The sequence below is a fragment of the Oncorhynchus keta genome, chromosome 17 (assembly GCF_023373465.1).
Source record: "Oncorhynchus keta strain PuntledgeMale-10-30-2019 chromosome 17, Oket_V2, whole genome shotgun sequence".
In the NCBI taxonomy this organism is placed as follows: Eukaryota; Metazoa; Chordata; class Actinopteri; order Salmoniformes; family Salmonidae; genus Oncorhynchus; species Oncorhynchus keta.
Window position 1 is genome coordinate 26,383,402 of NC_068437.1, and position 23,129 is coordinate 26,406,530.

At 41.5% G+C, this 23,129-nt stretch overlaps 1 protein-coding gene across 3 annotated transcripts in view; it reads right to left on the reverse strand.

The window, feature by feature from the left end:
- Window positions 1–12,169: 12,169 nt before the first annotated feature.
- The window catches only part of LOC118396712 (solute carrier organic anion transporter family member 3A1-like), a 71,804-nt gene continuing 60,844 nt past the window's right edge, over window positions 12,170–23,129 (reverse strand). For 2 of the 3 annotated variants that reach the window (XM_035791083.2, XM_052465762.1), the window contains 6 exons: window positions 19,124–19,288; window positions 18,753–18,951; window positions 15,405–15,573; window positions 14,533–14,705; window positions 14,327–14,391; window positions 12,170–14,116 (listed from right to left, as the gene is read on the reverse strand). In XM_035791083.2, the coding sequence (XP_035646976.1) occupies window positions 13,746–14,116; window positions 14,327–14,391; window positions 14,533–14,705; window positions 15,405–15,573; window positions 18,753–18,951; window positions 19,124–19,288 (1,142 nt within the window). In that variant the 3' untranslated portion in view covers window positions 12,170–13,745. The remainder of the gene's footprint in view (window positions 14,117–14,326; window positions 14,392–14,532; window positions 14,706–15,404; window positions 15,574–18,752; window positions 18,952–19,123; window positions 19,289–23,129) is intronic. The other variant, XM_035791084.2, reaches the window with a different exon arrangement.

Consider the following 23,129-nt stretch of genomic DNA (forward strand, 5'->3'; position numbering starts at 1 on the left):
TGGCTAACAAAGAAATAGAAAACATAGAATACACATAGAAATAATAAACTGGAACACCCCCCAGTCACGCCCTGACTTACTCCACCATAGAAAATAAAGGCTTTCTATTGTCAGGACGTGACAGTACTGTCTTGGTGTGCTTGGACCATGTTAGTTTGTTGGTGATGTGGACCACAAGGAACTTGAAGCTCTCTACCTGCTCTATTTCACCCTCATCGACGTTACTGAGGGCCTGCCTGTTCTACCTTCCTTTTCCTATAGTCCACGATCAGCTCCTTTGTCTTACTCACATTGATGGAGAGGTTGTTGTCCTGGCACCAAACTGCCAGTTCTGTCCTCCTCCCTATAGGCTGTCTCATCGTTGTCGGTGATCAGGCCTACTACTGTTGTGTCATCAGCAAACTTAATGATGGTGTTGGAGTCTTGTTTGGCCACGCAGTAGTGGATGAACAGGGAGTACAGGAGGAGACTAAGCATGCACCCCTGATGGGCCCCAGTGTTGAGGACCAGCGTGGCAGATGTGTTGTTGCCTACCCTTACCACCTGGGGGTGGCCCATCAGGAAGTCCAGGATCCAGTTACAGAGGGAGGTGTTAAGTCCCAGGGTCCTTAGCTTAGTGAATCAGATCACATGTGCATATCCCACAAGTATTTCTAAAAGACAGAAAAAGCTGGGGGGGGCTCAGCTCCCTTGAATGAGACATTTGCTCCCCTAAATGCAACAGAGGTCTAACTTTGTGGAGTCTCCAAATAATGCTTATTTAACCATTCTCCTAATTGTTTAATATGCAGTGGAAAATATGTTTTACCGTGGTAAATATGAAAATTAACAGCTTCCAAATTAAACGAACACCCCTACCTCTCTGTCAGGGTTTAAACCATTTATTTCTTCCTGTCCGCTGTATTTCGGCCTCAGCTGAGCTCCTTTAAACGCATCGTTTTTCCTTTGAACTTACTCATTTTTGCCATTTGTTTGCCTGTGTCCTTGATATAAAATAGCCTTTATTCCAATGCATTAGATTTATCCGTTGATTTATCATTGTTTGCTTTTGTCAGTCAGCTGTTTAGAGCGCTCATTGCTTTGTTTTTCAAGTGCACATGGGTACTGGTGTTCTTTGCGAATCAGCTGATGATGGTCACCAATATCATTAGGCAGCTAGCCTAATGTACAGCTAGACACCAATGTGCATCCAATCCATCCAACGTTAATGACAGTAGGCCGATATTTGACTCTTTCGGTTAGAAGCATTCGATTTTGCAATGGTATAAGCTTACAATATTTTGGATTTATGTGCCCCTGAGAACTGTGTTCTTGGCGAAACGTAATTAAATGTTACAGTGCATTTTCTGAGATCTCCAAGATCTAGGAATCATACAGGGTTTAAGTTCAATGTTCTAATTCAGTTGTTAAATGCTTAATAATTACAAATAACACGGTCATAAATGTTATTCACGTAAGGAAAGAAAGTTAGTGTTTTAAGTCAAATGATCTGTGAAGACTCCAAGCATTCAACTAATGAATTATGGAAAAATCAAGAACTAAGGTGCAAACATGTTTTGATTCAAATCGTGTATTATATTGAATGTGAGCTACCTGTTCTGTGTTTGTTCATGTGTGTAAAATGGCCTCAGCTACTGGCAGCGGTGTAGAGCTAGTGGAGGGTGCAATGCAACTAAACACAGTTTTACCCACCTTTTTCAGAAAAATGCATTGAAAGTATAGGGAGTGTTACTTTTGTTTTACTGCAAATGGCAATCAGAGTTTTCCCAGCACCTATTTTTTTTACCACTACACTGCTTACCGACCAATTTGAAGTTCATGGTAATAGGCCTACACATTGTAGCCTAGTGTAGTAAATTGACCGTGTGTGTTAGGGTGACCATCATGTTTTTCCCAGGACAGTTTCAGCCCCACTTCAGGTGTCCCAACTTTTCAGGCTACAAAAATGTAAACACTATAGGAACACTATGGTGTTTTGAAGCAGATGTCTATTTACATTTATCAAATGGTGCAAGTGTACATACATTGCACTGTTTGGATTATTTTGGAGTGGCTGAACATGCACAGGTTGCCTACTTTTTAAAGTGATTTGTTTGACAATCAGATGAAAGCATCATGAGCGGTTGTGTTCATGCCACATTAAAAAGTAATTCACTTTTACCATTAAATTATGTCTTTATTATTAGACTTGCTGTCTCTTTTAATGTGTGTAAATATGAAAAGATCATTGGAGTCACATGGTTCGGGATTTAAAACATAGCAAAAAAGGCTGTCCAGATTAGATACATTTTATGTGTGTTTTTGCTTGGTGACAAAATATAGCAGGCATTCTTCTTATTCTTCTCATTCTGTATGCATATTGTGGTAACGTGAGCTAGCCAAATAGATAACTTAAGGCATTGTAGCTAAGGACAGTTCATTTCTTTACCTCCATTGTATTTCATGCATGTCCATCAAATTGTACTCCGGGGAACAATAGACATTCATTTCTGTTGCCTTCAGAGCACATCTGATTTCATGAGGTACTCAGTCCCATGGCTGTAAAGCAGACTTGGATTCAAGAACCACTAATAATAAATGCAAGACATTGCCTTAACCACATACTGTAGACAAAAAACAGAATGAGGAAATCTTCGCTGCATCTCAACACAGCAGTGGAGTGTATTCATGGATGCCAAGGGAAGCCTGGCTTCCCCCAAAAATCGGTTGAACGTATCTCACAGGAGAAAGCATCTGAGCGAGTGAAACAGCGCCCCTCTGTCTCACTACGTGTAGGCCATCTATCTGATGCTATCTGGTCCAAATGAGATTGACATTGTTGCCGAACGAAAAAAAGTATAAAAGATTAGCCAATCAGTGTTGAGCTAAACTGAGAAAGCTCAACTGTGAATGGTCCTGGCGCACCCAACAAGTGTCAAGGGAAGCCAGCTTGAATTTGTTGTCACTCCTTATCAAATCCCATCGAGAGCATATGTCATTGACAGATAAACCTGAATTGTTGCATCTCGTTGTATTGTTGTCCTCCGGTGGTTAGCTAGCCAGCTAGCTAAAATTGCCCCTTTCCTAAATGACCACTGGATGGAAATAGGGATTTAGATATGAGGTTTTACTTAATTTTCTGTACTGGCCAATTATTATAACCAGTGGCGATTTTAGCATGTAGATCTTGGTGGGTCCCACAAAAAAGTGGGTTGCATTCCATCAAAGCTACAACACAACACTAAACAATGCATTAATTGCACTGTAACGGTGACAAACGGTGCCCACAAACTTTTAGGGTCTACATAAAGCTGTCCCTAAAGCAAAGTCCCAACAGCAGTCCCAACACTGCTACACCTGGCAATCAGTCAGCGGAGCCTTGTCTGGCAGCGAAACGTTTCATTCAGCCTCATTTACTACCATTTAAAAAAATAGCTGATATGGCTGACTTGCTTAAACAAATGCGGTTTCTACTGACAGTTGAGATGTACAAATTATGGCATAAGGGGATGACAAGTAGAAAAAAGGCAATACAAAATTTAGATTAAGACATCAATGAGCGAGCTAGGACGAACGTCGTCAATATAAATATTTGTTCAGCAGCACTTTTGAAATGTACAGCAACAGAATTCAGGACATGGGCTGTTCTTACAGTATTATATTTGTATACCAAGTAAGAACCGTGGGATAAATAAAGGGGGCATATAAGCAGCCAATAAAAGTTCTTACAATATCCAATGATTACACTTCTCAAAAACAGGTTATATGCTACATGTGCAACACCAAGTCAGAACAGTAGGCGAAATTAAGAGGTGAAAAATTGACAAAATTATTAGGGTGAGGCACATGGGCTACTAACAGCTTACTACACAACACACACTTAGTATTACTTTCTTAGCTACAGTATACATATATCCCTGGCATATTTTTTCCAGCATACAAGACAGTTGTCTTGAACTCACTAAAGTCAGATTTTGCAGTGCCACTGCCTGTTCACCCCGCTATCATCCAGAAGGCGAGGTCAGTACAGGTGCATCAAAGCTGGGACCGAGAGACTGAAAAACAGCTTATATCTCAAGGCCATCAGACTGTTAAACAGCCACCACTAACATTGAGTGGCTGCTGCCAACACACTGACTCAACTCCAGCCACTTTAATAATGGAAATTGATGGGAATTGATGTCAAATATATCACTAGCCACTTTAAACAATGCTACTTAATATAATGTTTACATACCCTACATTATTCATCTCATATGTATACGTATATACTGTACTCGATACCATCTACTGCATCTTGCCTATGCCGCTCTGTACCATCACTCATTCATATATCTTTATGTACATATTCTTTATCCCTTTACACTTGTGTGTATAAGGTAGTAGTTTTGGAATTGTTAGTCAGATTACTCGTTGGTTATTACTGCAATGTCGGAACTAGAAGCACAAGCATTTCGCTACACTCGCATTAACATCTGCTAACCATGTGTATGTGACAAATACATTTAATTTTGATTTGATTTGATTTGAGATGGGCACTTCTAATGTAACTCTATGGCAGCACCCAAGAGAAAATAATTTTCTAGCTCTACCCTTAGACTTGGCGTTGATGTAATGTCCCCATGAGTGACAGAACACTGAGCCAATCACGGCGCAACGCTCCGTATTTTCTGCAGGCTTGCTCCACCACCACAGAAAGCACTGAGCTAGGCTGAAACACCTGCATTTTGGAGCTGCCTTACTCAAGAAACCAAAAAAGAGACCATGTTTGTATGCAGCATTATTAACTCAATGATATATTTACTTTTACATTGTTTTCAAACTGATATGTGACACGTATTAATGGCAAAATAACATGGAAACATGTGGCCTGAGAGGATGGAAGTTCAATATGTAGCTCGATGTAGAAGGCAAATGTTAACTAGCTAACGTCGCACATGAATGGAAGTTAGGCTAGCGAGCAAGCATTTTAGCCAAGTAGCATAGTACAACAAAAACTAAAAGCGTGTACTGTTTGACATGTTTTGTCAACATGAAAGAGAAGAGGATGGCATTGGCATTCTTTATAAGTAGGGTGAGTCAACATGTTTTTGCACTTGCACAAACACGCACGCGACCTGCGTTCTATGGCTTTTCTAAAGACAATGGAATTCTCCGGTTGGAACATTATTGAAGATTTATGATAAAAACATCCTAAAGATTGATTCTATACTTAGTTTGAAATGTTTCTACGACCTGTAATATAACTTTTTGAAGTTTTCGTCTGACGTTCGGCTGGACCTGAACGAGCGTTTGGATTTGTGTACTAAACGCCCTAACAAAAGTAGCTACTTGGACATAACAAATTGACATTATCGAACAAATCAAACATTTATTGTGGAACTAGGATTCCTGGGAGTGCATTCTGATGAAGATCATCAAAGGTAAGGGAATATTTATAATGTTATTTCTGATATCTGTTGACTCCAACATGGCGGATAATTTTATTTTTTCGTCTGAGCGCCTTTCTCAGATTATTGCATAGTTTGCTTTTTCCGTAAAGTGTAAAAGAATCTGATACAGCGGTTGCATTAAGGAGAGGTATATCTATATTTACATGTCTAACAATTGTATTTTCATCGACATTTATAATGAGTATTTCTGTAAAATGATTTGGCTCTCTGCAATATCACCGGATGATTCTAGTGAACGTAATGCGCCAATGTATACTGAGATTTTTTAAATATAAATATGAACTTTATCAAACAAAACATGCATGTATTGTGTAACATGAAGTCCTATGAGTGTCATCTGATGAAGATCATCAAAGGTTAGCGATAAATGTTATCTCTATTTGTGCTTTTTGTGACTCCTCTCTTTGGCTGGAAAAATGTCTGTGTTTTTCTGTGAGTTTATGGTGCTTTCGCTGTAAAGCCTTTTTGAAATCGGACACTGTGGTGGGATTAACAACAAGATTACCTTTAAAACGGTATAGGATACATGTATGTTTGAGGAATTTTAATTATGAGATTTCTGATGTTTTGAAATTGGCGCCCTGCACTTTCACTGGCTGTTGTCATATCGATCCCGTTAACGGGATTGCAGCCCTCAGAACTTTTAAGTGGTCCGAATATGTCGGAAACATGGTTGATAATGCTGTAGGTCATGTACAGCTGAAGTCGGAAGTTTACATGCACCTTAGCCAAATACATTTCAACTCAGTTTTTCACAATTCCTGACATTTAATCCCAGTAAAAAAACACTATTTTAGGTCAGTTAGGATCATTTATTTTAAGAATGTGAAATGTTAGAATAATAGTAGAGAGAATTATTTATTTAAGCTTTTATTTTTTTCATCACATTCCCAGTGGGTCAGAAGTTTACATACACCTAATTAGTACACCTGCTTTCACGCCCTGGTCGAAGTATTTTGTGTTTATCTTCATGTATTGGGTCAGGCCAGGGTGTGGCATGGGTTTTTGCATGTGGTGTGTATATATTGGGATTGTAGATAGTGGGGTGATCTAGCAAAGTCTATGGCTGTCTGGAGTGGTTCTCAATCAGAGGCAGGTGTGTATCGTTGTCTCTGATTGGGAACCATATTTAGGCAGCCATATTCTTTGAGTTTGTCATGGGTGATTGTCCTTAGTGTCCTTGTTCCTGTTGATGTGTTAGTATACACAAGTATAGGCTGTTTCGGTTTTCGTTACGGTTTTTTGTAGTGTTTGTATTTAGATTCGTGTTACGTTTGTTTATTAAAACATGGATCGCAATCTACACGCTGCATTTTGGTCCGACTCTCCTTCACACCAAGAGAACCGTTACACCTGCATTGCTTGCTGTTTGGGGTTTTAGGCTGGGTTTCTGTACAGCACTTTGAGATAGCAGCTGATGTATGAAGGGCTATATAACTAAATTTGATTTGATAGTATTTGGTAGCATTGCCTTTAAATTGTTTCATTTGGGTCAAACGTTTCAGGTAGCCCTCCACAAGCTTCTCACAATAAGTTGGAGGAATTGTGGCCCATTCCTCCCGACAGAGCTGGTGTAACTGAGTCAGGTTTGTAAGCCTCCTTGTTCGTACACGGTTTTTCAGTTCTGCCCACAAATTTTCCATAGGATTGAGGTCAGGGCTTTGTGATGGCCACTTCAATACCTTGACTTTGTTGTCCTTAAGCCATTTTGCCACAACTTTGGAAGTATGCTTGGGGTCATTGTCCATTTGGAAGACCCATTTGAGACCAAGCTTTAACTTCTTTACTGATGTCTTGAGATGTTGCTTCAATATATTCATATCATTTTCCATCCCCATGATGCAATCCATTTTGTGAAGTGCACCAGTCCCTCCTGCAGCAAAGCACCCCCTAAACATGATGCTGCCACCCCCGTGCTTCACAGTTGGGATGGTGTTCTTCGGCTTACAAGCCTCCCCGTTTATCCTCCAAACATAACGTTGGTCATTATGGCCAAACAGTTCTATTTTTGTTTCATCAGACCAGAAGAAATTTCTCCAAAAAGTACGATCTTTGTCCCCATGTGTAGCTGCAAACCAAAGTCTTTCTTTTTTTATGGCAGTTTTGGAGCAGTGACTTCTTCCTTGCTGAGCGGCCTTTCAGGTTATGTCGATATAGGACTAGTTTTACTGTGGATAATGATTTTGTATCTGTTTCCTCCAGCATCTTCACAAGGTTCTTTGCTGTAGTTCTGCGATTGATTTGCACTTTTCGCACCAAAAGTACTTTTCATCTCTAGGAGACAGAACGCGTCTCCTTCCTGAGCAGTATGATGGCTGAGTAGTCCCATGGTGTTTCTACTTGCGTACTATTGTTTGTACAGATGAACGTGGTACCTTTAGGCGTTTGAAAAATGCTCCCAAGGATGAACCAGACTTGTGGAGGTCTACAATTTTTTTTCTGAGGTCGTGCTTCTACACCTGCATTGCTTGCTGTTTGGGGTTTTAGGCTGGGTTTCTGTACAGCACTTTGAGATATCAGCTGATGTACGAAGGGCTATATAAATAAATTTGATTTGATTTGGCTGATTTCTTTTGATTTTCCCATGATGTCAAGCAATGAGGCAATGAGTTTGAAGGTACGCCTTGAAATACATCCATAGTTACACCTCCAATTGATCAAGCTTCTGAAGCCATCACATAATTTTCTGGAATTTTCCAAGCTGTTTAAATGCACTGTCAACTTAGTGTATGCAAACCTCTGACCCACTGGAATTGTGATACAGTGAATTATAAGTGAAATAATCTATCTGTAAACAATTGTTGGAAAAATTACTTGTATCATGCACAAAGTAGATGTCCTAACCGACTTGCCAAATGTATAGTTTGTTTACAAGAATTTTGTGGAGTGGTTTAAAAACAAGTTTTAAATACTCCAACCTAAGTGTATGTAAACTTCCAACTGTAACTGTCTGTTACTGTACATGCAATATGCTTTGTGGACTTCACTGGACAGAGGTTGCTATCTGGTATTGTGTCAAAACAAAGGTTTATTCTGCCACTGTGTCTTCTTATTGTCTCGGCCTTTAGGCCTATATTTCACAGTCACAAGGGATATGAACTAACAGGTTATAGAGCAAACAATGAAATTACAGCAACACAGGTTGTAATATGGCTTTTCTTTATGGGGCTTCCCCAGTGAATTTACTCACACACCGATAATGGTTCAGAGTATATTTTCTGGGCCATATCTCATATATATGCAAACCTCTCTGAATCAATATGTGACCTCTACAGTAAGACAATGAACATCAACCTCTCGTTCACCTCTAAATGTCACCCAGTCAAGCTCCATTGGACTAGAATATTAATATTCCTTTGAATATGTATGTATGGATTTAAGTGTGTTGCTAAAAATGGTAGTTCCATCTTACTTACAGTTTCAAACTGTCATGTTTTGTGATGCTGTGTTTGATTCACAAGGTGAAGCATTCATTAGTTTGACAGCACCGGATGGGATGAACAAGCCTTGAGACAGGAGGCTTGTCATGCATGAATGTTACTTGCAAAATATATATATTTTTAAGAATGATAATTGCCTTTGTGGGGCTTTGGTGTCATTAGCACTCTAAGTGTGATACATTTCGAGGAGTGTGTTTGTAACTGAGGTGCCTCTGATGCTGGAACCAATGTCATTGGCATGCATGAGCATCTCTCCTTTGTTGAAGCGTCTCACTGTGCTGTCTGACATGAAGATGGCTAAAACCCACAATGGAAGACAATGCTGGGAGAAATGGCACAAGAGCTCCCAGGAAACATTTTACATCAACAATGAGTTGGAATTAGCAAAAAATCTATAGTTTTTAGAGCTGCAATCAGTTGCTTTTAGCAGTGAACTCCAAGTTGAGGATATGACGATATTGTTCTACAAGGTAATGCACTGTGAGTGCACTCCCATACGGTAGCTCTTGACATTTGTCCTGTATGTTCACACAGAGTGATATTTGATTACAAGAACACTTGTCATAGTTAGCAACATCATTAACTATTGTCATTATAAGATCAAAACAGATGTTTTAAGGTGAATTTATGTGTAGAAAATACTGGAAATCAACACTTTGTAATATTGTAGTAAATGTTAGTATTTGAAGAATATCCCAAAGATGAAATGGAATATAGGTATTTATTTCAATTTTTTTTCAAATGTGGGTTATGTTGGTGGTTTGCAATCATACAGACCTGGCACTGCTTTAATAGGCTACACCTGAGGGATAGACTTCTGCTACATTACGAAGTTGTTAGTTTGATTTATAAAATAAAAGCTATGTACTTTAACAAACTAAAGGTGCAGGTCTCTGGAGAAATCAGTTTGCGCGACGAATCCCCAAATGAATTACATTTATGAATTATGTGCAGTGTGATACAATAGCCAGCCGGCTGATGGATCACCACATGAAACAAAGCTTAACAGATGCAGTGTAAACACACACACACACACACACACACACACACACACACACACACACACACACACACACACACACACACACACACACACACACACACACACACACACACACACACACACACACACACACACACACTGTGCAGATAAACAAGGCACAATTATTTGCCTTGTTTGATTTTGCAGCATCTTGAGACTGGCATTCAATTATTGCGTACTCAAGTGGTTGGTGATTTATCACATATTTCTTATGCTTTCCCTCACTGTTTCCTTTCTTTCTCTCCTTAGAATAAAATGTTTATTGCAGTGCTAGTGCTGTCAACTATGTATGCATTTTTATATGTATCTTTATATTGCAACTCTTTGCACAAACTGTCACTCTCATAAATTCCTGTCATCCCTATCAACGACAAACAAGACCAGACCAGGAAACAAATAGGGTTGCGGTCAGACTGCAATACACAGATAAGTATTGAACACAACACTGTTACCGCTAAATCTGTGCCAGCATTGGTTTCAGACATTTGTCATTGGTTTTAAACACATGCAAATGTGCTTTGGGATAAGATAGCGCGTCACCTTGTAAGAATCGACAGCAGGGAATGGGTCTTTTGTCCTGCTGACAGATATCTTGCTTTTTCCCTCGGATGTAAACCATTGGCTTTGTACCACAGTAAACAACTGCATGCAATCAAGGATGTAATCAAGAATTACAATGGACATCCAACGCTGTAAACATCCAACACTCTGGAATAATATGGTCTCTGAGAAATTGACTATAAAACAGAAAGTAACATCAAACACATCCCGTAATGTTGCAATCTTTAAAATGTTCTATGACTTCCTTGGTTGTTCTTTTTATGATCAAGGGCTATAAAAGCAGAACTATCAACATGCACACAGTGAAATTGTGAGCCCATTTTGTAGCACAATGTTTTTTAAAACTTGAATTAAGAGATAGAGGTAGAACACTGCACACACATGGATGGAAAGCCTTAGAGGGATGTAAAGACTGATTCTCTTGCTTCCTCTAGCCAGTGGTGAGAGGTGAGTGGACTGATTGTTCCTGTCTGTGTCTGTGCTACTGTATTGCCAAACACTCTGAAGGCTGGAGTAGTGATGATTAGCTCTAGGCCTCCCCTTAAAACCCATGCCTTGCACTATTTTCCCCTCCACCAGTATTAACTCAATTCATCTGGTATGGCTGTGTTAAGACAGGCAGCCCAATTCAGATTTTTTTTCTCACTAATTGGTCTTTTGACCAATCAAACCAGCTCTGAAAGAGATCTGATGTGATTGGTCAAAAGACCAATTATTGGGAAAAACATCTGAATTGGACTGCCTCTACCAAGCAGACCAGATAAATGCACTACACGGTTGTCCATTCACATTTTCAAAAGACACTCAGCAACTACAAAGCACCAACATATGCCCTGGGAAAGCTATTTTAAACACTAAAACATTTAGGGTTATAATGGTGCTGTTGAGCATTATGAATCAGTGTGTCTATACAATGAGCTCTTTCACAGCATCTGGATAAATCAGCACAGGTAGCTAATAGTGATATCAAATTCTGACCTAAACCGATATCAAATATTGCTCAATAATTTTAGGACCTGGACATCAGTACACGTATAGAGGACTGATTGAGTGCTTTAGACACATCAAATACAGGTATTTGTATTTACCTGCCTACACGTACATTTCTTATGTCAGTACATCACTGGGGCCAAGCTTCCTGCCACCTAGGATCTCTCTACCAGGCAGTGTAAGAGGAAGGCCCTAAAAATTGTCAAGGACTCCAGCCACCTTAGTTATAGACTGTTCTCTCTACTACCGCACGGCAAGCGGTACTGGAGCACCAAGTCTAGGTCCAAGAGGCTTCTAAACAGCTTCTACCTCCAAGCCATAAGACTCCTGAACATCTAATCAAATGGCTACTCAGACTATTTGCATTGCCCCCCCCTCTTTTATACCACTGCTACTCTCTGTTGTTATCATCTATGCACAGCCACTTTAATAACTCTACCTACATGTACATATTACCTCAACTAACCAGTGCCCCCACACATTAACTCTGTTCCCGTACCCCCATGTATATAGTCTCGCTATTGTTATTTTACTGCTACTCTTAATTACTTGTTACTTTTATTTCTTAATCTTATCCATATTTTTTTAACTGCATTGTCGGTTAGGGGCTCACTGTTGTTTCACTGTTGTAGTCGGCGCATGTGACTATAAACATTTGATTTGATATTTTCCCTGTAAAAAAATAAAGTGAAAATGACACCATGTCTGGATTATTATCTGAAAAATAATTTTATTTCCAGAGTAAAATAAATTATATCCTGCCATACAAAAAAGTGTAAGAAAAGGGACAATGCTAAAAGTTTTGCTGTAGAGAAACTGTAAAAGAAGTTAGGTGTGCCATCAGGCCTTGAGGGTCTTCAAAAAATGATGTCAAGGGATAACAAAATAAGAATGCCTATTACCTTGTTGTAGGATTATCAGCCATTGCATATAAATTACTCCCAGTACCTTTTGTGTGAATTCACATGCAGATTCTGCATGCTCTGAAGTAACAAGCAGTTCTGCTCTGCCCTACGCAAAGCACTGGTGTAGTTGCCTTTGAACTTTGTTTCTTATTCCTCTCTTGTTATGACATTGGCTCCCATTTTGTGTGATGCATATCACAACTAATTTTTTTTTTTATAATTAAATGTCAAATTCCTATATTATCATCTCAGTTTAGTTAATTCTAATACAACATTCTGAACATCACATGTACAGTACAAATATATAAACTTGAATCTTCATTGTTTAGCTTGAAGAGATGTCATTATAACACACACAGAAAGACTTGTTGATTTCCATTCTTTGCTTTTCTACTATGGTGCAAAAGCCCCCCTCAAAACATAATTAATACTTCTTATCTGGATAATCCCTCATATTAAGACATATTAGGGTTAAATAAACTAAGCAAATAAAACATGTAAATAGAAAGGCAAAGAAACTTTTACAACATTCAGAAAGGACTGTGCAAAAAGACAGATTTATCTCTTTCACAATGATAGAAATGTATATGAATAATATAACATTTGAACCCATGGAAAGATAAACTCAATTCTATGTTTATAGTCAGAAACAGTGTCTGTGTTCCAGTAAGAGTACTGTTTTTGTACAGTGTAGGCTGACATTAACACCATTTCAGCTACTACCACTGAACTTCATTCTGACACTGAATGCATACAGTAACGTTAGAACATTGTCCTATATACGCACTCTACTTTCTCCACTATATAGTACATGAGAAAGCTCTCTGTTTGTTTCATCAAAATATAACATATATTATGCAACACATAATGATGACACAACATCTCTTTATTTATATATTCTTGGCAACGTGGAGAAACGTCCTATCATTTATACTTATGTCTTGGTTCCATGGTGGAAGGGAAAGAAATGTAACCCATAGTGAAACTGACCAAACAGGTCCCGTCATTTTCAGTGACTGGATCCATGTTATACTCGAGCGAGTAGAAGTATGGCGCCTATAACAGTAGCATAATATTGACCATCTAATCACCTAGGAGCAGGACAGAGCCAGACAGTAGTTGTCTTCTACTAACAATTACAACAGAGTTCACTGGTACTGGACTATACCCTTGCTGATAACACCTCTACAAACAAAATGGCCTCTATCAAAGGTTACCAAGGAGAAGAGAGCAGCAATAGTCTTCCAGGGCCCTTATAGGACTTCAGATAGAAAACATTCTAATGTTGAATAAAAAAATACAAAGGAGGATGATCGTCATTTATGAACTTATTTAATAATGAATGTAGCAGATAGTCCTTTGGATGGTTCAGAACCTATAAAACCGACTCCATGTTTTCGCACAACTCATGGTCCTCTAGGTTGTATATAAACGTTGTCTTGTTTGGGTTCTGACTCCCATCCTTCATGTTGTCCATTGTGAGACTGGAGGGGAACAGTTCGGTTGGCGTCGTATAGCCCTCGTGATTTTTGATGTATTTCTTATAGTTCTTGCGTAAACAGTACCAGGTGGTGGTGTACAGAATGAAGGCGGTGACCTTAAGACCGATGGCCAGGCTCACGTACAGATGTCTGTAGGCGATATTGTCGTACAGCAGGCAGGCTCCCTTATCCCCACACTCTGTACTCCAGAAAAGGCAAGTTGAGTCAATCCCAGCACCAAAGATCAGAGGAGGGGGGATGAATCCTACAAAACAGGTGAGGAGAGGGTTACATCAGCAGCACAAGCTTTTCATCTCTACAAGTGAAGAAATCAATACTTTAGCCTTAACATTACACCAGTACTGGTCAACAAACTGTAGCATCTGAAAACCCAGTATGTTTGATTTATAAACAAAGTAATGTAACAGTGCAACCTGACTAGTTCAGATGTAAGTGTAACAGTATTATAACTTACCAAGTAGTCGCAGCAAGAGAAACAAAACTCCAAGAGCATATGATTTCAGCTCAGGGCTCACAGTCCTAGGAAGAGAAGGATAAACAGTATTTGTTACACACAGGAAAGAGAAAGATGTCTGAGTAAAGTACACCTTCTCTACATTTTGACTGGGTTCTACTGGCCATGTTATGGCATGGTGTTAAGGTGAATTCCAGTGGTGTTACCTGATGAGGATGATGACGGAGGGTGTCTGAGCCATGGAGCCGATCATACAGCAGGCACAGATGACACAGAGGAAGGTGAGGAAGGCCTCCTGGCAGCCTGGACTGGGACACTTCCCTGGGACAGCTGTGGCCATTTCACTGTCACCGGATATACATGTACACCCTGTCAAATTCTGAAGACAAGAGAATAGGTATATCTGCATTAGTACTACTTTATGTGACAACAAGCCAGATGAACACAGATACAACACGGCATTCTCACATCTCTTCCATCTCTCTATATGTAGGTTGTTGGGGAAATGTAAAATGACGAATGGTGGTGACTCTGTTTGTGCAGTGATAATAACAATCCATAGATTTCATATGTAGAAAGGTCACTGCTCTGACTACACACAGTAACACAGAGAAAATACCTATGATTCATAAAAGTGAGAGGAGTGTGATAAAGAACATTCATCCACAGCCTGCTTCGGTTCACAGCATGGGGCGAAGCATCTAAATACAGAGTAAGTTGTAACGATGAAGACCATCTAGTTGTAGGATCTCTAGACGCAATATTGCCATTGAAAAGCTAAGGATTTGTTACAGTTTGATGTGCATGAAGGCCATGATGGAAGTCACTTTGGTTTAATTAAGGGTGACATAACATCAGGGCATCTGTATGGTACATGGGAGCATTGGAGACAACATACTCTACTGGTCCACAGTTGCTCATAAGACAGAACATTGTGTCCATTCCAGGGATTCTATTTCTAGGATGGCTGCTCTGTTCTTTAATGATCTAGCATTTGGGCTGTGGTGAATGCCTCTATCTATCACAGGACATAATGGGACGCAGAGAGGTGAGGGTGGAAGGCTTCCAGGGTAATGACCTGAGCCAGAGGGGGGTAGATGCCTGTGCTCACTGTTGTAGTGCAGCCTGCAAAGCAGGAGGACAGGTAGGTGACTCCGTTGGAGCCGCACACTGGGCTGACTGAGGAGGTGTAGCAGTTACAGTTACTCATGCAGGGGACCTCTGGTTTCTCGCCCACCCGCAGTGTCCTGGAGAGAGAGGGAGAGAAAGAAAGAGAGAGGAAGCGAGAGAGATACAAACAGCTGTTCAGAATATACTGTGTACATATAGGAATGTTACTATGTCCCTAAATAAACAAGTTAAACAGTGCAAAGCACATTTCCAGTTGGTGAGTGTAGGTTAAGTTGAGCCACCCCTGTTTCTAGGAAATCATAGACAAATGAATCATTTTACCAAATATTTAGAAAGGGGTCAGAATTTCATGGAGTTTGTGAAGGAAGAAACTACAAAGAAAAATTGGTAAGCAAGTTAATACTTAAGTCCAGAAAAAACAGATTTTCACAAAGTCAAATTATTTGTTTGTGTTAGATTGTTCTATAAATCAGTTGGGGTCTCTATACACACCAATATGAGGTCCTAAACCTAGCATGAAAGTACATCCTTGTAGCTGTGTTTAATATAGTCAAAATGTTTGCCTTTGGGTAAATTGAACCAAAGGCCATGAGCTAAGTTGAGCCAATGGTTGAGCAGATGGCAAGTTGAGTAAATTGAAGTGTTTTCTTCCCAGGCGTAATGCAAGGCATTATGAAATGAGTTGCAAAATGAATAGGAGATATAGTCAAGACGTTGACACGGTTATAAATCATGATTTTTAATTGAAGTAATAATTGTGTCCTTCAAACTTTGCTTTTATCAAATAATCCTCAATTTGCAGCAATTACAGCCTTGCAGACCTTTGGCATTCTAGTTGTCAATTTGTTGAGGTAATCTGAAGAGATTTCATCCCATGCTTCCTGAAGCACCTCCCACAAGTTGGATTGGCTTGATGGGCACTTCTTACGTACCATACGGTCTAGCTGCTCCCACAGCATCTCAATAGGGTTGACTGTGCGGTGACTGTGCTGGCCACTCCATTATAGACAGAATACCAGCTGACTGCTTCATCCCTAAATTGTTCTTGCATAGTTTGGAGCTGTGCTTTGGGTCATTGTCCTGTTGTAAGAGGAAATTGGCTCCAATTAAGCGCCATCCACAGTGTATGGCATGGCGTTGCAAAATGGAGTGATAGCCTTCCTTCTTCAAGTCCCCTTTTACCCTGTACAAATCTTCCACTTTACCACCACCAAAGCACCCCCAGACCATCACATAGCGCCTAGACTTGGCGCTCCGTACCCGCTTGCCATGCGGTAGCAGAGAGAACAGTCTATGACTGGGGTGGCTGGAGTCTTTGACAATTTTTCGGTCCTCCTTTTCCTGTAGTCAACAATCATCTCCTTTCTCTTGATTACGTTGAGGGATAGGTTGCTATTCTGGCACCACCCGGCCAGATTTCTGACTTCCTCTCTATAGGCTGTCTCATCGTTGTCAGTGATCAGGCCTACCACTGTTGTGTCATCTGCAAACTTAATGATGCTGTTGGAGTCGGGTCTGGCCATGCAGACGTGGGTGAATAGGGAGTACAGAAGGGGACTGAGCATGCACCCCCGAGGGGCTCCAGTGTTGAGGATCAGCGTGGCAGATGTGTTGTTTCCTACCCCTACCACCTGGGGGGTCCCGTCAGGAAATCCAGGATCCAGTTGCAAAGGGAGGTGTTTAGTACCAGGGTCCTTAGCTTAGTGATGAGCTTTGTGGGCTCTATGGTGTTGAACGCTGAGCTGTAGTCAATGAACAGCATTCTCACGTAGGTGTTCCTTTTGTCCAGGTGGGAAAGGGCAGTGTGGAGTGCAATAGAGATTGCATCATCTGTTGATCTGTTTGAGCGGGAATACAAATTGGAGTGGGTCTAGGGTTTCTGGGATAATGGTGTTAAAGTGAGCCATGACCAGCCTTTCAAAGCACTTTATGGTTAACAATGTGAGTGCTACCGGTCTGTAGTCATTTAGGCAGGTTGCCTTAGTGTTCTTGGACACAGGGACTATGGTGGTCTGCTTGAAACATGTTGGCATTACAGACTCAATCAGGAACATGTTGAAAATGTCAGTGAAGACACCTGCCAGTTGGTCAGCACATGCCCGGAGCACACGTCCTGGTAATATGTCTGGCCCTGTGGCCTTGTGAATGTTGGCCTGGTTAAAGGTCTTACTCACATCGGCTGCGGAGAGAGTGATCACACAGTCGTCCGGAACAGCTCTCTCATGCATGTTTCAGTGTTGCTTGCCTCGAAGCGAGTATAGACGTAGTTTAGCTCGTCTGGTAGGCTCATGTCTCTGGGCAGCTCTCGGCTGTGCTTCCCTTTGTAGTCAGTAATTGTTTGCAGGCCCTGCTACATCCGACGAGCGTCGGAGCCGGTGTAGTACGATTCAATCTTAGTCCTGTATTGGCACTTTGCCTGTTTGATGGTTCGTCTGAGGTCGTAGCTGGATTTCTTATAAGCGTCTGGGTTAGAGTCCCACTCCTTGAAAGTGGCAGCTCTAGCCTTTAGCTCAGTGTGGATGTTGCCTGTAATCCATGGTTTCTGGTTGGGGTATGTACGTACAGTCACTGTGGGGACAACGTTATCGATGCACTTATTGATGAAGCCAATGACTGATGTGGTGTACTCCTCAATGCCATCGGAGGAATCCCGGAACATATTCTAGTCTGTGCTAGTAAAACAGTCCTGTTGTTTAGCATCTGCGTCATCTGACCACTTCTTTATTGACTGAGTCACTGGTGCTTCCTGCTTTAGTTTTTGCCTGTAAGCAGGAATCAGGAGGATGGATTTATGGTCAGATGAGGGGGCGAGGGTTGCTGATAATGGGCCCCTGTACACCTATGTAGATATTCCATTTAAAAAAAATCTGTCGTTTCAATAGTCATTTACAACATTAACAATGTCTACACTGTATTTATGATCAATTTGATGTTATTTTAAAATGGACAAAACAATTGCTTATCTTTCAAAAACAAGGACATTTCTAAGTGACCACAAACATTTGAACGGTAGTGTATGTAGATATCTTTGTTAGAAAGAATACTATATTTTCCTTGACAGAATGATGCTGAATAGTTCAACTTACCCCACATTTCCCTACAAGCTATTATCCTATAATTGTTATTTAAAAAATAAAAAATCAAAAATGAATAAAGGGTGGAAACAGATTTAGTAAAACGTATATTCTGACAAATGTTTCCGTAGTCAGAGTGTGGCTTTGTTCCCACATTCATCAACCACCCTGCCCCCAACAGGAGCACTGCTATTACATATGCATGTACAGGCTGTTCTTACTCGTTGCCATAGGGGACGGTCACCCCAGCGACAGGTCCTGTGTCACAGCCAAGGAAGAGGAAGGAGACGTAGCAGGCGGTGGAGATCAGGTTGACCAGCATGGCCATGCGAATGGCACCCAGGGCTGAGAGGTTCAGCTTCTTGACCAGAAGCCCCCCCAGGAATATCCCCAGACAAGCACAGGGGATGGCCGTCATACCTGGAGAGTTAATAACACCAGGTTAAGCTAATCTCCTTCTCATATACTGCACTGATGCTTCTCATTGTACTGCTCTCTGTCTACTGTGTGGCACCAGGGGGCCTGGGGCTGTATGTATGTGTGTGTATGTGAGAGAGAATGTGTGTGTGTCGTGCATGTGCATGCCACTCACCTAGTAGTTGATTGGCTGAAGAGGTTGTGAGGTTAAACTGCTGCTCCAGGTACTTCCCCAGGAAGGCAGCGAAGCCAGCCACTACACCAATCTCCATACAGGCAGCCAGCGTGATGCAGGTATACACTGGGTTGGACAGGAGGTGCTTGGTCACTTTAGGGATCACTGAAAAGAGAAGATCCTTAATATCAAAGCGTCACAGACATCTCTCTCTTGCTATAAATAAAAAATCTGCCAGTTACACTAAACTGGTGAAAGGTTCATATAAAAATCTGAAAACATTTTGTAATTTGTATGTGGAATGTATTTGATTCTTTCCTCATAACTAGTAAAAAGCTACATAATTTCAGTAGAAGCAGAGGATTTAAGTCCCTTGCTTTCTTTTCTCATAACAGACAACATATATAGTACACTACCCCAGATGACTTATCAGACTCAACAGTCCAGACTTTACAAAACAGAATCTGGAACTGTGTTTTTCAAATCGCAGTTTTGAGAAAGAACATTTTCATGAAATAAAATAATCCTACAGCAATGGGAAATGTGAATTATTATGTGGATAATAATGTATTTAAAAAAGTAGATACATTTTTCATTAGGGCAAATCAAGTCTGACATTTTTAAGTGGAAATTACTAACCTTAGAAGCCTTTAAAAATCTTCAATATACTACAAGTTTGCATTTCCTGCCGTGCAGGAAAATTTGCAGCAAAAAAGTTATCAAATTAAGATTCTACATTTGCACCTAACGTGGAAGTCGGAAGTTTACATACACCTTAGACAAATACGGCACAATCTCCGTGGCGGAGATCTTTGTGGGCCATACTCGGCCTTGTCTCAGGATGGTAAGTTGGTGGTTGAAGATATCCCTCTAGTGGTGTGGGGGCTGTGTTTGGCAAAGTGGGTGGGGTTATGTCCTGCCTGTTTGGCCCTTTCCAGAGGTATCGTCGGACGGGGCCACAGTGTCTCCCGACCCCTCCTGTCTCAGCCTCCAGTATTTATGCTGCAGTAGTTTATGTGTCGGGGGGCTAGGGTCAGTCTGTTATATCTGGAGTATTTATCCTGTCTTATCTGGTGTCCTGTGCAAATTTAAGTATGCTCTCTCTAATTCTCTCTTTCTCTCTCTCTCTTTCGGAGGACCTGAACCCTAGGACCATGCCTCAGGACTACCTGACCTGATGACTCCTTGCTGTCCCCAGTCTACCTGGCCGTGCTGCTGCTCCAGTTTCAACTGTTCTGCCTGTGGCTATGGAACCCTGACCTGTTCACCGGACGTGCTAGCTTGTCCCAGACCTGCTGTTTTCAACTCTCTAGAGACAGCAGGAGTGGTAGAGATACTCTGAATGATCGGCTATGAAAAGCCAACTGACATTTACTCCTGAGGTGAAATGAAATACAATTCAACGCAGTTTTTCAACTTAGTGTATGTAAACTTCTGACCCACTGGAATTGTGATACAGTGAATTATAAGTGAAATAATCTGTCTGTAAACAATTGTTGGAAAAATGACTTGTGTCATGCACAAAGTAGATGCCCAGCCAAAACTATAGTTTGTTAACAAGAAATTTGCGGAGTGGTTGAAAAATTAGCTTTTTAATTATATATATAAAAAAACATGTTTTACCCCTTTTTCATGGTATCCAATTGTTGTCCTATCTTGTCTCATCGCTACAACTCCCATACAGGCTCGGGAGAGACAAAGGTTGAAAGTCATGCGTCCTCCGATACACAACCCAACCAGCCATACTGCTTCTTAACACAGCGCGCATCCAACCCGGAAGCCAGCCACATCAGAGGGTACACCGTGCACCTGGCAACCTTGGTTAGCACGCACTGCGCCCAGCCCGCCGCAGGAGTCGCTGGTGCGCAATGAGACAAGGACATCCCTACCGACCAAGCCCTCCCTAACCCAGACAACGCTAGGCCAATTGTGCGTCACCCCAGGGACCTCCCGGTCGCGGCCAGTTACGACAGAGCCTGGGCGCGAACCCAGGGACTCTGATGGCACAGCTGGCGCTGTGCCACCCGGGAGGCCTGAAAAATGAGCTCCAACCAAAGTGTATGTAAACTTCCGACTTCAACTGTACTCAATTACCTCATAGCCCTACAAATCAACTCGGTACTGGTAACCAGTGTATATGGACAAGTTGTCCTTACTTATTGTGTATTTTTTCTATTTTTTCTCTCTCTGCATTGTTGGGAAGGGTCATCAGTAAGCATGTCACTGTTAGAATGGAATTAACAAAATAATATATATATATTAGGATGAGCAATGTCGGAATGGCATTGACTAAAATACAGTAAAATACAGCATATACATATGAAATTAGTAAAGCAGTATGTAAACATTATTAAAGTGACCAGTGATTCCATTTCTATGTACATAGGGCAGCAGCCTCTAAGGTGCAGTGTTGAGTAACCGGGTGGTAGCCGGCTAGTGATGGCTATTTAACAGTCTGACAGCCTTGAGATAGAAGCTGTTTTTCAGTCTCTCAGTCCCAGCTTTGGTGCACCTGCACTGACCTCACCTTCTGGATGATAGCGGGGTGAACAGGCCGTGGCTCGGGTGGTTGATGTCCTTGATGATCTTTTTGGCCTTCCTGTGACATTGGGTCCTGGAACGCAGGCAGAATGCTCCCGGTGATGCGTTGGGCAAACCGCACCACCCTCTGGAGAGCCCTGCGGTTGCGGGCAGTGCAGTTTGCCATATCAGGTGGTGATACAGCCCGACAGGATGCTTTCAATTGTAAATCTGTAAAAGTTTGTGAGGGTCATAGGGGCCAAGCCAAATTTCTTCAGCCTCCTGAGGTTGAAGAGGCGCTGTTGTGCCTTCTTCACCACACTGTCTGTGTGGGTGGACCATTTCAAATTGTCAGTGATGTGTACTCCAAGGAACTTGAAGCTTTTCACCTTCTCCACTGCGGTCCCGTCGATGTGGATAGAGGCGTGCTCCCTCTACTGTTTCCTGAAGTCCACGATCAGCTCCTTCATTTTGCTGACGTTGAGGGAGAGGTTATTTTCCTTGCACCACTCCGCTAGGGCCCTCACCTCCAGGTGGAGGTGATATGATCCTTAACTAGCCTCTTAAAGCATTTCATGATGACAGAAGTTAGTGCTACGGGGCAATAGTCATTTAGTTTAGTCACCTTTGCTTTCTTTGGTACAGAAACAATGGTTGACGTCTTGAAGCAAGTGGGGAGAGTAGACTGGAATAAGAGAGATTGAATATGTACGTAAACACTCCAGCCAGCTGGTCTGCGGAAGCTCTGAGGAGGAGCTTAGGGATGATGTCGGGGACGCAGACTTGCGAGGGTTAACATGCTTAAATATCTAACTCACGTCGACCACAGAGAGCTAGAGCCCACAGTCCTTGAATGCTGCCATCTATCCACTGTTTCTGGTTTGGGTAGGTTTTTAATAGTCACAGTGGGAACAACGTCCCCTATACACTTCCTGATGAACTCAGTCACTGTGTCCATGTATACGTCAGTGTTATTCTCAGAGGATACCCGGAACATATCCCAGTCCGCATGATCAAAACAATCTTGAAGAATGGATTCCGATTGGTCAGACCAACGTTGAATAGACCTTAGCATGGGTACTTCCTGTTTGAGTTTCTGCCTATAGGAAGGGACGAGCAGGATGGAGTCGTGATCTGATTTGCCGAAGGGAGGGTGGGGGCGGGCCTTGTAGCCATCCCGGAAGGGGGAGTCACAATGGTCGAGTTTTTGATGCGCGAGTACTTCAGACAATATGTTGATAGAACTTCAGTAACATTTTCCTCAAATTTTCTTAGTTAAAATCCTCAGAAACAATAAATGTGGCCTCAGGATATGTTGTTTCCAGTTTGTTCCTTGAGGATCGTCATGGTATCGGCTTGAGGGGGAATATACTCTTGGGAGGTAATACGGTCAGCATTTGATTGTGAGGTACTCTAACAAATCATGGTGGGATACAGATGGAGAACAAGTGCTGTGCTACACTATATACAAATCAAATCAAATCAA